This window comes from Rhinopithecus roxellana, chromosome 6 (assembly GCF_007565055.1).
Source record: "Rhinopithecus roxellana isolate Shanxi Qingling chromosome 6, ASM756505v1, whole genome shotgun sequence".
NCBI classification, from domain to species: domain Eukaryota; kingdom Metazoa; phylum Chordata; class Mammalia; order Primates; family Cercopithecidae; genus Rhinopithecus; species Rhinopithecus roxellana.
The window spans coordinates 47,916,767-47,928,777 of record NC_044554.1 but is presented as its reverse complement, the minus strand read 5'-3'; the positions used below and the strand labels follow the sequence as shown (position 1 = coordinate 47,928,777).

The 12,011-nt window shown below is 50.6% G+C and overlaps 2 protein-coding genes across 2 annotated transcripts in view; one reads left to right on the top strand and one right to left on the bottom strand.

The window, feature by feature from the left end:
• Positions 1 to 12,011, bottom strand: part of LOC104667537 (protein PMS2CL-like) — a 1,213,215-nt gene that overhangs the window by 173,724 nt on the left and 1,027,480 nt on the right. The window lies entirely within an intron of this gene.
• On the top strand, positions 7,251 to 10,852 carry LOC104668317 (putative protein FAM90A5P). The gene is made up of 4 exons (XM_010370973.2): positions 7,251 to 7,414; positions 7,902 to 8,101; positions 8,561 to 8,669; positions 9,325 to 10,852. Exons 1-4 carry the CDS (start codon positions 7,292 to 7,294, stop codon positions 10,285 to 10,287), a joined length of 1,395 nt encoding a protein of 464 aa, XP_010369275.2. The 5' UTR covers positions 7,251 to 7,291; the 3' UTR covers positions 10,288 to 10,852.

Here is a 12,011-nt window from a genome sequence, read left to right as displayed (position 1 = left end):
CCAGAGCCTGGGGCTTAGGCTGCCGTGACCACCCTGTTCTCTTCCTTCTGGGATCCCCAGGAAGCTCCCAGGACTGAATGATCCCCAGAAAACACAGTGGCCAGGATGGGAGGGCTGGAGGTCAACTCCCCCCTGCCCCTGCCACCACAACCAAGAGGCCCCCATGGAGGTTGGCCCTGAGCTGTGGGTCCCTGTGGGATGCAGGTTCCCACGGATACTTCAGGGGGTGAGCATGGGTCCTCCTGGCTGACGGGAGCCTGGTGGACACTGGGTGTGTGGGGTCTGTGTAGGTGGGTTGGACAGCACTGGGCCTAGCCAGGGAGCCAGGGACTGGTGTGGCCAAAGTGGGTAGTGATATGTTACCAGAACAAAACTACAGTGCAACCAGGCCAGCTGGTAGGGAGAAGGAGGCCTGCCTAGCAGGACCATCCACCCCTGTCCTGGCCCCAAGCCCAGACTGCCTGCCTGTACTGGACATTGCCTGGTCCAGGAGGCCTGGGCATGTGGGTCAGGGGGTGTGTCCCTGGGTTCCAGACTTTGGTGGACCCTTGGGAACTGAGCATCCTCTGGGCAGGAGGAGGGCCCGCGGTCCACTGTTTGCATGTGCCCCTGGGGGTGTGGCCCCACCCCAGCTTCTCAGCCCGCACGGGGACGTGGCCAGGGCTCCTCACCTGCTCTGTGGCTCCAGCTCTGAACGGCTCACTGGTGACTCTGACAGCTTTCTCCCCAAAACATGGGTCCTCGTCTGTGGAAATGGGGTATCCCAGGCCCCCTGCAGGCAGGAACCCACCCCCAGCTCCTCTGCTGGGCTCTCCTGGGCTTTCTTACCTACTGGCTTGTGAGAGCCGGTTGGCCAAACTTGGTGTGCTGTTTTTATCTTGGGCACTTTCTTAGTGTGTTTTCTGTAACTACTGCCGTGTAGATCTTCTATATGAGTTTTAGGTAGAGAATCTTGCCCAGCCAGAGGTCCCCCATCCCAGAGAGCCTCGACTTTGGCGCCCCCGGGCTGGTCCTGCCTGTGCTCCGCTTGGTGTGAGTGTTGAGTGTGATGGATCCACGTGGCTACTTGACCCTGCATCTCCTTCCTCCTTGTTGCTGAGGCCAGTTCTGTTCTCTCTTTCTCCACCTGAACTGCATCTGAAGCCAAGATGAAGGATGAGAAGTGGCTGCTAAGAAGGACCCTCCTGCAGCGAATCTGCTGTCAGGAGGCTGCGCTGGCCCAGCCTGTCATTTCCTTCTCTAAGCTCATTCCAGAGGTCGGCCAGGGGCAGCCTGTCCCTGCCTACTCTTGTGGCCCGTGAATCAAGAATGGATTTTATATTTCCAAATGGTTGAACAAATCAAAAACTAACACTTCATGACACTGAGAAGTTTCCATGTCCATAAGTAAAGTTTGATGGGGCTGCAGTCATGCCCATCTCTTCACAGGCCACCTGCAGAAGGCTGCTGTGGTGCAGCCATGGCAGAGTTGCGTCCTTGAGACAAAGATCAGTTGGCAAAGCTGAAAATACTGATTCTTGGCTCTTTAGGGAAACAGTTTCCAGTCCCTGGTTTAAAGGTTGTGTGGCAGGACCCCAGGATCTTGGTCAACCTGTTCCTCACTCAGGACCTGATGTGGCCTTCGCTAGTATGTCTGCAAAGTCTGCGTGCTATGGTGCCTCTCATGGGGGCGTTGAGCTCTGTCGTGCTAGATTTCAGGGTGTCTGCCTCATGGTCACCTGTGTCACCAACAGAGACCCTGTGGCCGGATTCAAACTAGCAGGAAGAGTTGGTCTCTGGCAGCAGGGATACCTTCGAGCTGAGCTGCCACCCACCCTGAGGTGGTCCCATGACACCCACTGTCTGGGTCAAGGTTGGGGCAGGGCTGGTGTCCTGAACTGCCCTGCGATGTGGATCGTAATAGCCTGGGGGGAGAGGGGGTTGCTATTACTCCCCATATCGTGGGGAGTGCCTCACCCCCTGCGATGTGGATCGTAAGAGCCAATTACTCCCCCCTGCAATGTGTGTCCATTATTAGCAGTCTCTTTTGTTCAGGATATTAGGAACAATTTCACAGGATGCGTGTACACAGCCTGCGACAGGAGAACGAATACCAATCTCTGCACCTCCGGATATTAGGAACCATATCACACAATAGGTGTATACCTTTTGGGAGATTTGGGGTAATGTCCTCCTGTGTTTCCCTGAATATTCGGAGACACATCACAGGGCGGCTGTGCACCTACTACTCTCTCGGCAGGAACATCATACTTTACCTACTGGAAATTAGGAGCAATATCACAGACTGGGTGTCAAGCCACTGTCATATTGGAAGTAATATCACGCTCTCCCCCACAAGTGATGAGGAACAATATCACAGGGGGGTGTGTAGCTTCTCCGGTAGTGGGAGTAGTATCATCATCTCTTCCTTTAGATGACAGGAACAGTATCACAGGGTGGGTGTACACCACGTGTGTTTTTGGAAGCAATGTCATTCTCTCTTCTTCTAGGTTTCACGATTCATATCACAGGTGGGGTGTACACCCCTTGTTATATTGGATGGAATCTCATCCTCTTTCAACATGTATCTTTAGAACAATATCCCATGGGGACTGTTCATCCCTTCAATATTGGTACTAAGACCATCTTCTCCTTTCCTGGATATGAGAAACAATATCACAGGAGGGTGTACACCCCTTGCAATATTGGTAGTAATGTCACCACTCTCCTGTGGTTATTAAGGACAAAATCCCAGGGTGGCTGTACGGTTCCTACTTTATTGGAAGTAATATCATCCACTCATGCCCTGGATATCAGCAATCACATCACAGAAGAGGTGTCCACCCTCTTCGATATTGTCAGCCGTGTCATTGTCTTCCCGCCTGGATATTAGGAATGATACCCGGGGGTTGGGGGCGATGTACACCCACTGTGATATTGAAAGTAAAATCAGCCTCTTTCCCACTAAATATTATGAACTACATCACAGGTGTGTGTGCAACTTCTGGGATATTGGTAGTACTCTCAGCCTCCACCTCGCTGCATATTAGGAACAATATATGGGGGGCAGGGTGGTTACACCCTCTGCAATATTAAAAGCAATATTCTTCTCTTTCCCCTGTACATTAGGAGCCACATCACAGGGGTCTGTACACCTTCTGCAATATTGAGATTAATGTTATCCTCTCCCCCACTGAATGTCAAAAACAGTATCACAGAAGGGTGTACACCCCCTGCGATATGGCCAGTAACATCATCGTCTCTACCTTTGGATAATAGGAACAACATCAAAGAGGGTGTGTATACTCCCCTGCGATATTGGGCATAATGTTATCCTCTCTTCCCCTAGATATTAGAAACGATATCCCTGGTGGACGGAGGTGGAGTACATTAAGAACAATATCACCGGGTGGGTGTACACCCCCTGCGATATTGAGAGTAGTATCATCCTCTCTTCCCTAGGATATTAAGAACAATAACACAGGAGGGGTGTACAGTCACAGTCCCTGCGTTATTGGGAGCAATAACATCTTCTCCCCCTCTCGATATAAGGAACAATATCCCAAGGTGGGTGTACATCCCCTGCGATATTGGGTGTAATGTCATCGTCTCCCAAAGTGGATATTGGGCATAGTGTCACAGGGGGTTGTACACCTTCTTTGATATTGGGAGTAATATCATCCTCTCCCCTCAGGATCGTAGGCAAAATATCGAAGGGGTTTTACAACTCGTGCGATATGGGCAGTAATATCATCCTCTCCCCACCTAGATGTTAGGAACTATATTACAGGCGGTTGTACACTTCTTGCGAAATTGGGAGTCATATCAACCTCTCCCACTCTGGATATAAGGAACAAAATGACCGAAGGAATGGACATTCACTGTGATAGTTTCAATAATGTCATCCTCTACCCCCTGACTATTAGGAATAATATCATAGAGGGGTGTACCCTTTCTTCGATATTGGGAGTAATATCATCCTCTCCCAGCCGGATATCAGGAACAAGTCTCTTCATTATTAATATTAATACATATAATAAAAATTGATAGCAATCATCGATATTAATAATACAATAAAGATAGTATAAATTAATACTGGTAAAAAATGTTAATGATTAGTATAACAATTAATCATAATATCACTATTAATAATAAAATGATATCAGCAATTAATGTTACTTAAATCAATAATAAGTGATGTTGGTAATAAAATAATAATTAATATTAAGAACTAATAATATTGTTAAATGACATTAATATTACTAATTATTTTCAAGAGTGCATAATCATATATTTAAAATAATTATCCATAATTAATAATGGTATCCTATTAATTGTGTCATTGATAATCATTAAAATCGACCATAGATGTTTAATAATTAATCATATTATTACTCCTAATACCGCAGGGGGTGTACACCTACCTGTGATGCTGTTCCTAATATCCAGGGACGGAGAGCATGATTTTAGTTTTAATATCGCAGTAGGTGTGCACTCACCCTGTGCCAGCGATGCTAATATCTAGGGGGTGGAGTATGACATGACTCCCAACATAGCAATGAATGGAAAGCCACCCAGTGATATTGCTCCTAATATTCACGGAAGAAGCGTATGATATTACTCCCAATATCGCAGGGAGAGTACAGCTCTTCTGTGATAAGATTCCTTTTATCCAGAGGGGGAGAGGATGGTAATAATTCCAGTATCGCAGGCTGTGTTCACCTGCCCTGTGATATTGTTTTTTATATCCTGGAAGGGAGAGGATATAAGAGCACCGGACCTTTCTGTGCTTCTCCCCCTGATCCTAAGGGTAGCTGAGGTCAAGACTCACTGAAAGCTCTAGGTAAAGATATCCCATCATGCACAGGCTATCTCCGTTCTCTGACCTGGGAACGACTCTGACCAGGATTCCACATCTAGGAGGCCTCGGAACTGAGTGGGATTTTCTGAGCAACGCCAAATGGCTGCTCCCTTTCCACCGCCGTTGAGGGTCGTTACTTTGATTATCCAGATCACCTAGAAAGTATCAGTATCCAGAATCAACAAGATCAACTCTCTGCTCCTCTGACAGCAGAAGGAGCATGACCAAAATGAACCAAAGAGCGTGGCAGGAAACCATGTGACCGGAAAGCTCAGAGAACAGCCACAGGGGGATGTAAGCAGGCGTTCCCACCTGAATCATGAATAATTAATGAAGCGCAAATCCAAGGGGAATCGAGTTTCAGCAGGTGCAACTCATCCTAACGGGAGATCGCCGGAGGGCCAACAAGATCCAGCAACTGAGTCGGGTGTAGTGTCAAGTGGGACGCGACTGGTTCCAAAGCTCAAGAAGACCATGGGGTCACTTGGACCACGTGAGAAAATGACCCCAGTGTGATGGTTCAGCATTCCGACTCCTGCCTGTCTCTTCCCGTCCAAGGAACATGGATCCTAACTTGTGCAGGTGCAGATGACGAAGGGCAGAATGAGGGGACGTGGCACCCAAGTTCCCCGACAAGAGAGTTCCACAGAAAGTCCGCTGGATCTTCGCAAATCCAGAGAAATGGCAACGGGACCCAAGGACATAGAGCCCCACCGGTGTCCTGGAGACTCTTCAGGCATAATGCCTGGAGCCGCAGGACGAGCTGAAAAAGGAGCCAGGCACCGAAGGACAAAGCGGTGTTGACTTGCTTCATCTGGGTTTCCCAGTGCAGTCCAATTCACGGTGGTTTCCAAAGGCCTCCTGGAGGAGAAAACACGTGAGGGTGTGGTCAGGGTTTTCTGCGGACACACTTACCGTGGGGAAGAAGGAGAAGCTCTGAAGATGGATAACGGCCGAGATTGCATGTCAAGGTGCACCTCCTTGATGACACTGAGGCCTACGTTGAAACAGAGTAAATATGGTCCAATTACACTGTGTCTATTTTAGCACCTTATTTAAAAAAAAAAAAAAGATGTAAAACAAGACAGGGGTACATGCACCAGTGCTACATACCTGACGGGAAACATCTATTCTTCAAAGCTTGCAGCTATACAGGTAGGTTCTAGAATGTCTGTCCATAGTGAACATCGTCTCAGAGTGCGCTGGGTTAATAGACCTTTCCAGGTCATGTCATTGGATTAAGTTGATTAGGTTAGGGTCCGTTTCACGTCAGGGGTCCAGAGGCAGTATAAAAGGCAGCCTGGAAAGCAAAGGTCCCTCTCCGCCCCTTCCTCCGGCTTCCTGAAGGCTGCACCGCTTCCAGCAGGGCTGCTCCAGCACCTGCCCATCTGAGCGCCAGCGCACCTGTCCATCTGAGCGCCAGCCGAGGAAAGAAAGTAGACCTGTAATTTCAGGTTAGTTTCCCTGAACCACTGTTTGTTTCACGTAATCCCTGAGGGGTCGGGGGAAAAGAGACAAAGGAGAGTGAAAGAAACAGATCACACTGGGGCTCGCTGATGGAGTAGGATGTGTTCTCCTTACCGGTAATTCTTGGAACAGAAAGCGAGAAAACATTTCCATCTCCGTGCCTGGGATAAGAGCCAGATGGAAATGCAAAAAGAAATTTACTCCAGCATGCTGAATTGGTGGGTAAATGGAAAAAGAACTCTGGAAAAGGGGTGGTTTGCCTTTAGCCATGTAAGAAATTCATATGCCACTTGTTCAGCATTTGTTTAGATGAATTCGTATGGCATGTGTAGAATACCAGAAAAATAATTAAGGAGGGGCTGGAGCTAAAGCCAAAAAGACAGAGCAGGAAAGACCATCACCTGCTAGTGTGGTAGAGAGGGAGATAACTTCTCTCGATGAATTTGTGTTTGGAAGTTGCCTAATGAAATGGCAAGAGTAGCTATTCAAGTTGTGATAGGAAGCATCCCTTATCCCTGACTTCAAGCAGACCTGCCAAGGGGTGACATCGGCCATGCCCTGTAGCTTCGATTCTTTTGTCCCTCAGGGGAGAGAGAATCATTGTGTCTTCTACTGGAGTGAATGGTGATAGACCTAAGTCCAGTCTCCAGAATCAGGTGTTTGGTTGGAGTTGAAATCTCAACTCTAACTTCACATACCTAGGCCGTGGGCCGTGCGACAGGCGAGGTTTACTCTTGGACCAGGTAGTCACGGCAGAGGAACATACAATATCTGAGGATGCACACACCACATTGTGATCCACAGATTTGACCGACGGGTGGTGAGGTCTCCTCATGACCACACCGTCAAGGAGTTAGCTGAGGGTTTCTTGTGGGTGTGTGAATATCCAATGTGCCTAACCATCGCTTTGTGTGTGTGTGTGATTCAGGTGACCCAACCATCAACCCCTGAAAAAGGCGGCCATAAAACGCCCAGGAGACGAAGATGATGGCACGTCGTGACCCCAAAAGTGGGGCAAACAGACTCGTGAGAGCCCACACCTTCCAGAAGCAGCAGAGGGCCCCAGTTGGGCCAAGGGCTCCCCCACCCGATGAAGAAGATCCCAGGGTACGTCTAGCCCTGGAATCTTTTGGGTATCGAGGGGGGAGGAGGGGGCGGGTGTCACACGGTCCTCAGAGACTGGGTTGGATTTCAAAGAGTTCTACCAGCAGCACCCGGGTTGCTTTTCCCATCCAAGGTGGGCCTGGCTTGGGACCTCCTCCCCGGCCCGATAGGTCCCTTGAGAGACTCTTGGGAGCAACCTTCCTTTCCACTCAGAATCCTGTGTAGCCAGGTTGGGCTGTGTTGTGGACATCGGGTTCACGATCGTCCCCGCTAGAACCCTGAGTCCTTCCTTTGAGAGTTCTTCCGTCACATGGGCTTTGGGAGGGAACATCGTAACCGAACCCTCCCGCCGCTTAAGGGCCCCCATGCCGGTGTCCTCTCTTTGGAATCCTCATTCCGTTCTGAATTCACAATCCGTCTCAATGATGACATTGGATCGCTGCCTGAGGCTTCAGCTCACTCACTGACATCACTTCCTTTCCACCCACAGGTCAAGTGCAAAAACTGCGGGGCCTTTGGCCACACGGCCAGAAGTACCAGGTGCCCCATGAAGTGCTGGAACGGAGCCCTGGTTCCCCAGACCTTTGGGAGAAAGGAAGGGAAGGAAAACCTGAAACCATGGAAGCCCCAGGTTCGAGGGAACCCGGGGCCCTTGAACAAGGAAAAGGGAGAGAAGGAAGAGAGACCAAGGTGAGCAGTGGGAGGGGTTTTCACCACCCTTAGGGTACTGCCACCTAAGGACATGGTGTCTCTGCACCCGCACACCGTGTGCCTTTCCGTCTCCGGGACAGGGAAGGAACGCTGCAGAGAAAGAGACCAGAGCTCCGTGTCCTCCCAGGTTCCCCACCCAGGAGCTCCTTTGGCTCTGGGAGATTCAGGGACTGGGGAGAGGCGGGGGCCCTTCGTGCAGGTTCCCCATGACAGGGGGAAAAGCAACGGAATCCAAATGACAGTCCTTACCTGGGAAGCCTAGAAGGCCACCGGCAGGATGGGAAGGTTGGCACATGAGGGAAGGTGCAGAGGCGGAAAGGGCACAAAACTTCCATTTATGTATCACAAAACACAGAACGGGACTGGGCCCCACACAGGGTTCTCCCTGTCTCCTGGGGAGAACCGAGGGGCAGGGCCTGAACTTTTTCTCCTCTGCAGGCAACAAGACCCGCAGAGGAAGGCTCTCCTCCAGATCCTTTCCGGGAAACCTCCGGAGAAGCCGCTGCCAAATCGAAAAGAATCCATGGAATCTTGTGATTGTCTGAGGGTGAGTGTCACCCTGCGCCCCTGGTCTTTTTCTCCTCTAGGTCACCCTGGTTGGTTTCCTTTCAGGTTCCCGTGTGTGTGAGGGGATCGGGGAACCCCTCTTCCCTGCCTTCTTGGGGTCAGGGACTCCACGATCCTTCCAGGTCCATTTGATTCCAGGTGAAGGCATCTGAAGATGCCGTATTTCCTGTTGCTTTCTTTCCGTGCAATGATGGCAAGCCTGCCAACAACGTCTTCCTAGCGGCCTGAGGAAATTAGTCCCTCAGGGCCCCAAACATGGAGAAGGCTAACCCCAGGAACATGCATGTTTTCAGAAAAGACGTCCTGGGAACCCTTGAGCCACCAACCTGCCTTCAGAAGGGCATTAGTCCGTCCCACTTCATGGAAGGCTGAGTGGAGGCGCTTTGATCCTGTTGTTGCCCAAGACACAGTCCTTAGAAAAGTGGTATTCTTAGATCAGAGCTCGAGAGTGCATTTTTCATGGGTCTTGTCCTGATCAGCACTCACGTTGAGGATCTGTCCCTACTTCCAAGGACCGCCTGTCAATACCGTATTAAGAATTTCCTGCTGTGTGCACCTTGTCTTTGGATGTGGTTGATTTCCATGTTGGCTCCATGCTGGGGAACTTCTAACGTGTGTGGTCTCCTTTCTTTCAGGTTGCAAGCAGGCCAATGGCGGTCCACACAACCAATAAGAGGCCACGCTTGAACCCTGCCCTCACTGATGGCTCAGCTACCAAAATGTCTGACACGGTATCCATCTTGGCTTCACTGTCTCCCCTGAGAAAAGTCAGGCTGAGCTCCTCGTCAAGTCTCCGACCAAAGGAACGACAGACAGGGGTCGTGGCCGACATCCCTCAGCCTGGTGTCAGGCGGCAGGGCCCGGAGCCTCTCGTCGTGGTGAAGCCGACACACAGCAGGCCTCAGGGTGGCTGTCGAGAAGTTCCCCAGGCTGCCTCCAAGCCCCACGGCCTGATCCAGGTCATCAGCCCCCAGGCACAAGACAAACGTCCTGCGGTGACCTCACAGCCCTGCCCACCAGCCGACACACACAGCTTGGGCCTCGGCTCCAATCTCAGTTTCAGGTCAGGAGCCAAGAGACCTGCCCAGGCTCCGACTCAGGCTTGCCTGAACTTCCCCAAGAAACCGAGAATGAGTCCCTTCCAGATGCCTGAAAATGCCATCCAGGGAAGTGAGCTGGGGGCCCCGGAGACTCTCCAACCTCTGCCAGCTGCAACCGAACTCAGACCAAGTCCGTCACCCCAGATGAGCAGGGGGACACCCGCCCAGGTGCCCAGCAGTGACGGGCAGCCTCCGCACAGCAGACCTTGCCTGCCTACTGTCCAGGCCTGCACCATGTCCCATCACCCAGCGGCCAGCCACGATGGGGCCCAGCCTCTCAGAATGCTCTTCCGGAGGCTGGAAAACGGATGGTGGAGCTCCAGCCTCCTGACAGCTCCCTCGTTTCCCTCTCCTGAGAAGCCGGGAGCCCTCCTTGCTCATGGCCCTCATGTCTCAGAGAAGTCTGAGGCTCCCTGTGTTCCTGTCCCCCTGAGTGTCCTCTATGAGGACCTTCAGGTTTCCTCCTCCTCAGAGGACAGCGATTCTGACCTGGAGTGAGACTGCAGGTGGCCGGGGCTCCATTGCATCCAGCTCCCATGACTTGGAGGGGTCTGTGGGACTGAGGAGCACAGAGCAGAGAGCAGACTGTGTGTGGTGACTCCCAAGCTCCCCAGCTGTGGTGCTTCTGTGGATGTTGGAGCCCAGGCCAGGCAGGGACCAGATGCAGAGACTCTGCCTCATCGAATTCTGGTGAGGGACATTGTAGTTCGCAGGGCTCTCCGGAAACCCACCACCAGAAGCTTCTGTGCCAGTGATTCGTTGCCTCAGAAACTGGGTGACGGTGACGCGCGGGAGTCAGACTTCCGCTGTGATGTCAGTAGGAAACTGGGGAATGACTGTGTGTTTGCTCTCTAGATGACTGAATCAGGGAACAGTTAGGGAACCCTGAGAGATGCAGGCCTTCAGCTGTGCCCCGCCCTCACAGCAGTGTTTTGGACGCTGTGAAGCGTTCTGCGCAAAGCCTTCTTGGAGTGTTTCCTCAGCCTCGAAAATTGGGCTCTGGAATACCATTGGAAATAGGTGTGTTTAATTTGTTTTGAAGTGACTAAAATTCTCAAAAAGATGACGTACTCTCTTTTGACTTTCATTCCGTGTTTGTGTGTAACTGATTTTCCAGGGGCTTGAAAATTGCTTGACTTGTTAGCAATCCAAGTCATTATGTCTCCGAAACAGAGTTGATTGAGGGGACCGCAGGTCTTCGCAGGACCTGTGACTTCTTAAACATCCACAGGGGCAAGAGAACCTCAGCCCCACTCTACCAACACGCACCTAGTCAAATTCTGCCAAGTGAATCTCACGCACGCTAACACGTGGGGAGCGTTGCTTACACCACAAGTCCCCATTTGGCTCACCGCGATGCCACATGTGGGATTTCACACGTCTGTGCTGCACCGCAGTCCATTTCAAAGTAGTGAAATAAATATCTTGGCTTTCTGTCGGTTTGCTGGAGGCAAAAACCTGTGATGTTGTTGGATTTTGGTGGGAGAGTTTCACTCTGGAAAAAAAAATATTCTGAAGATGGAGGTCGTCCTAGATTGTATTTCAAGGTGAGTCTACTTGATGCCAGTGAAGCATATTTTGGCATATAATACATATGGTTATATTATATTTTGTCTATATTACCTCATTTTAAAAAACCATTTTGTGAAAAATGTCAGAGTTAGATATACCAATGTTAAATTTCTGATCACGTGTCCAGAAGCACTGTAAAATGCAGCCTAGAATGCAAAATTCCCAGCCACTTCTCTGTTGAACTCTCTGCAGAGCGGCATTGCATCCAGTGGTTTTCAAGGTGCACTCGTGTGGCATGAGCTAGTCCTTGGCTTCCTGCTGAAGTTGGAATCCTGCAGATTGTTTAGGGGTGGTGTCAGCTTGTCCCATCTTTCCAGGTCATCATTAACCTTTCCTCGGCCTCCACGTGGACTCAGCACTTACCTAGAGTCACAGGCAGGTCTGGGAAGCTGCCCTTGAGCCTTTGTGCAGTCCATGATGGTTCCATGCCTCTGATCTGCTGGAGCACATTCTACAGAGGGATGGGCTGGCATAAGCTGTCCCTGCCGTTCTGAAAATCACGGAGATTCCTGGTACCTGAAACCACATAGAAATAAATATCTGTGGAGTCTCAGGCAGGACAGGGATGCCATTCACAGGCTCCTGTTCTTCCACTTAATGGCAGCAAGAGTGATTCCTGGGTTTCCTAATTGACTTCATAACAATTTTGG

What these genes read in the sequence shown, in the direction of transcription:
- LOC104668317 (XM_010370973.2), top strand. Translation starts at nt 7,292, where the DNA reads ATGATGGCACGTCGTGACCCCAAAAGTGGGGCAAACAGACTCGTGAGA. An exon ending in CCGATGAAGAAGATCCCAGG is followed by an intron (nt 7,415 to 7,901) that starts GTACGTCTAGCC and finishes TTCCACCCACAG; the next exon opens with GTCAAGTGCAAAAACTGCGG. An exon ending in GAGAAGGAAGAGAGACCAAG is followed by an intron (nt 8,102 to 8,560) that starts GTGAGCAGTGGG and finishes TCTCCTCTGCAG; the next exon opens with GCAACAAGACCCGCAGAGGA.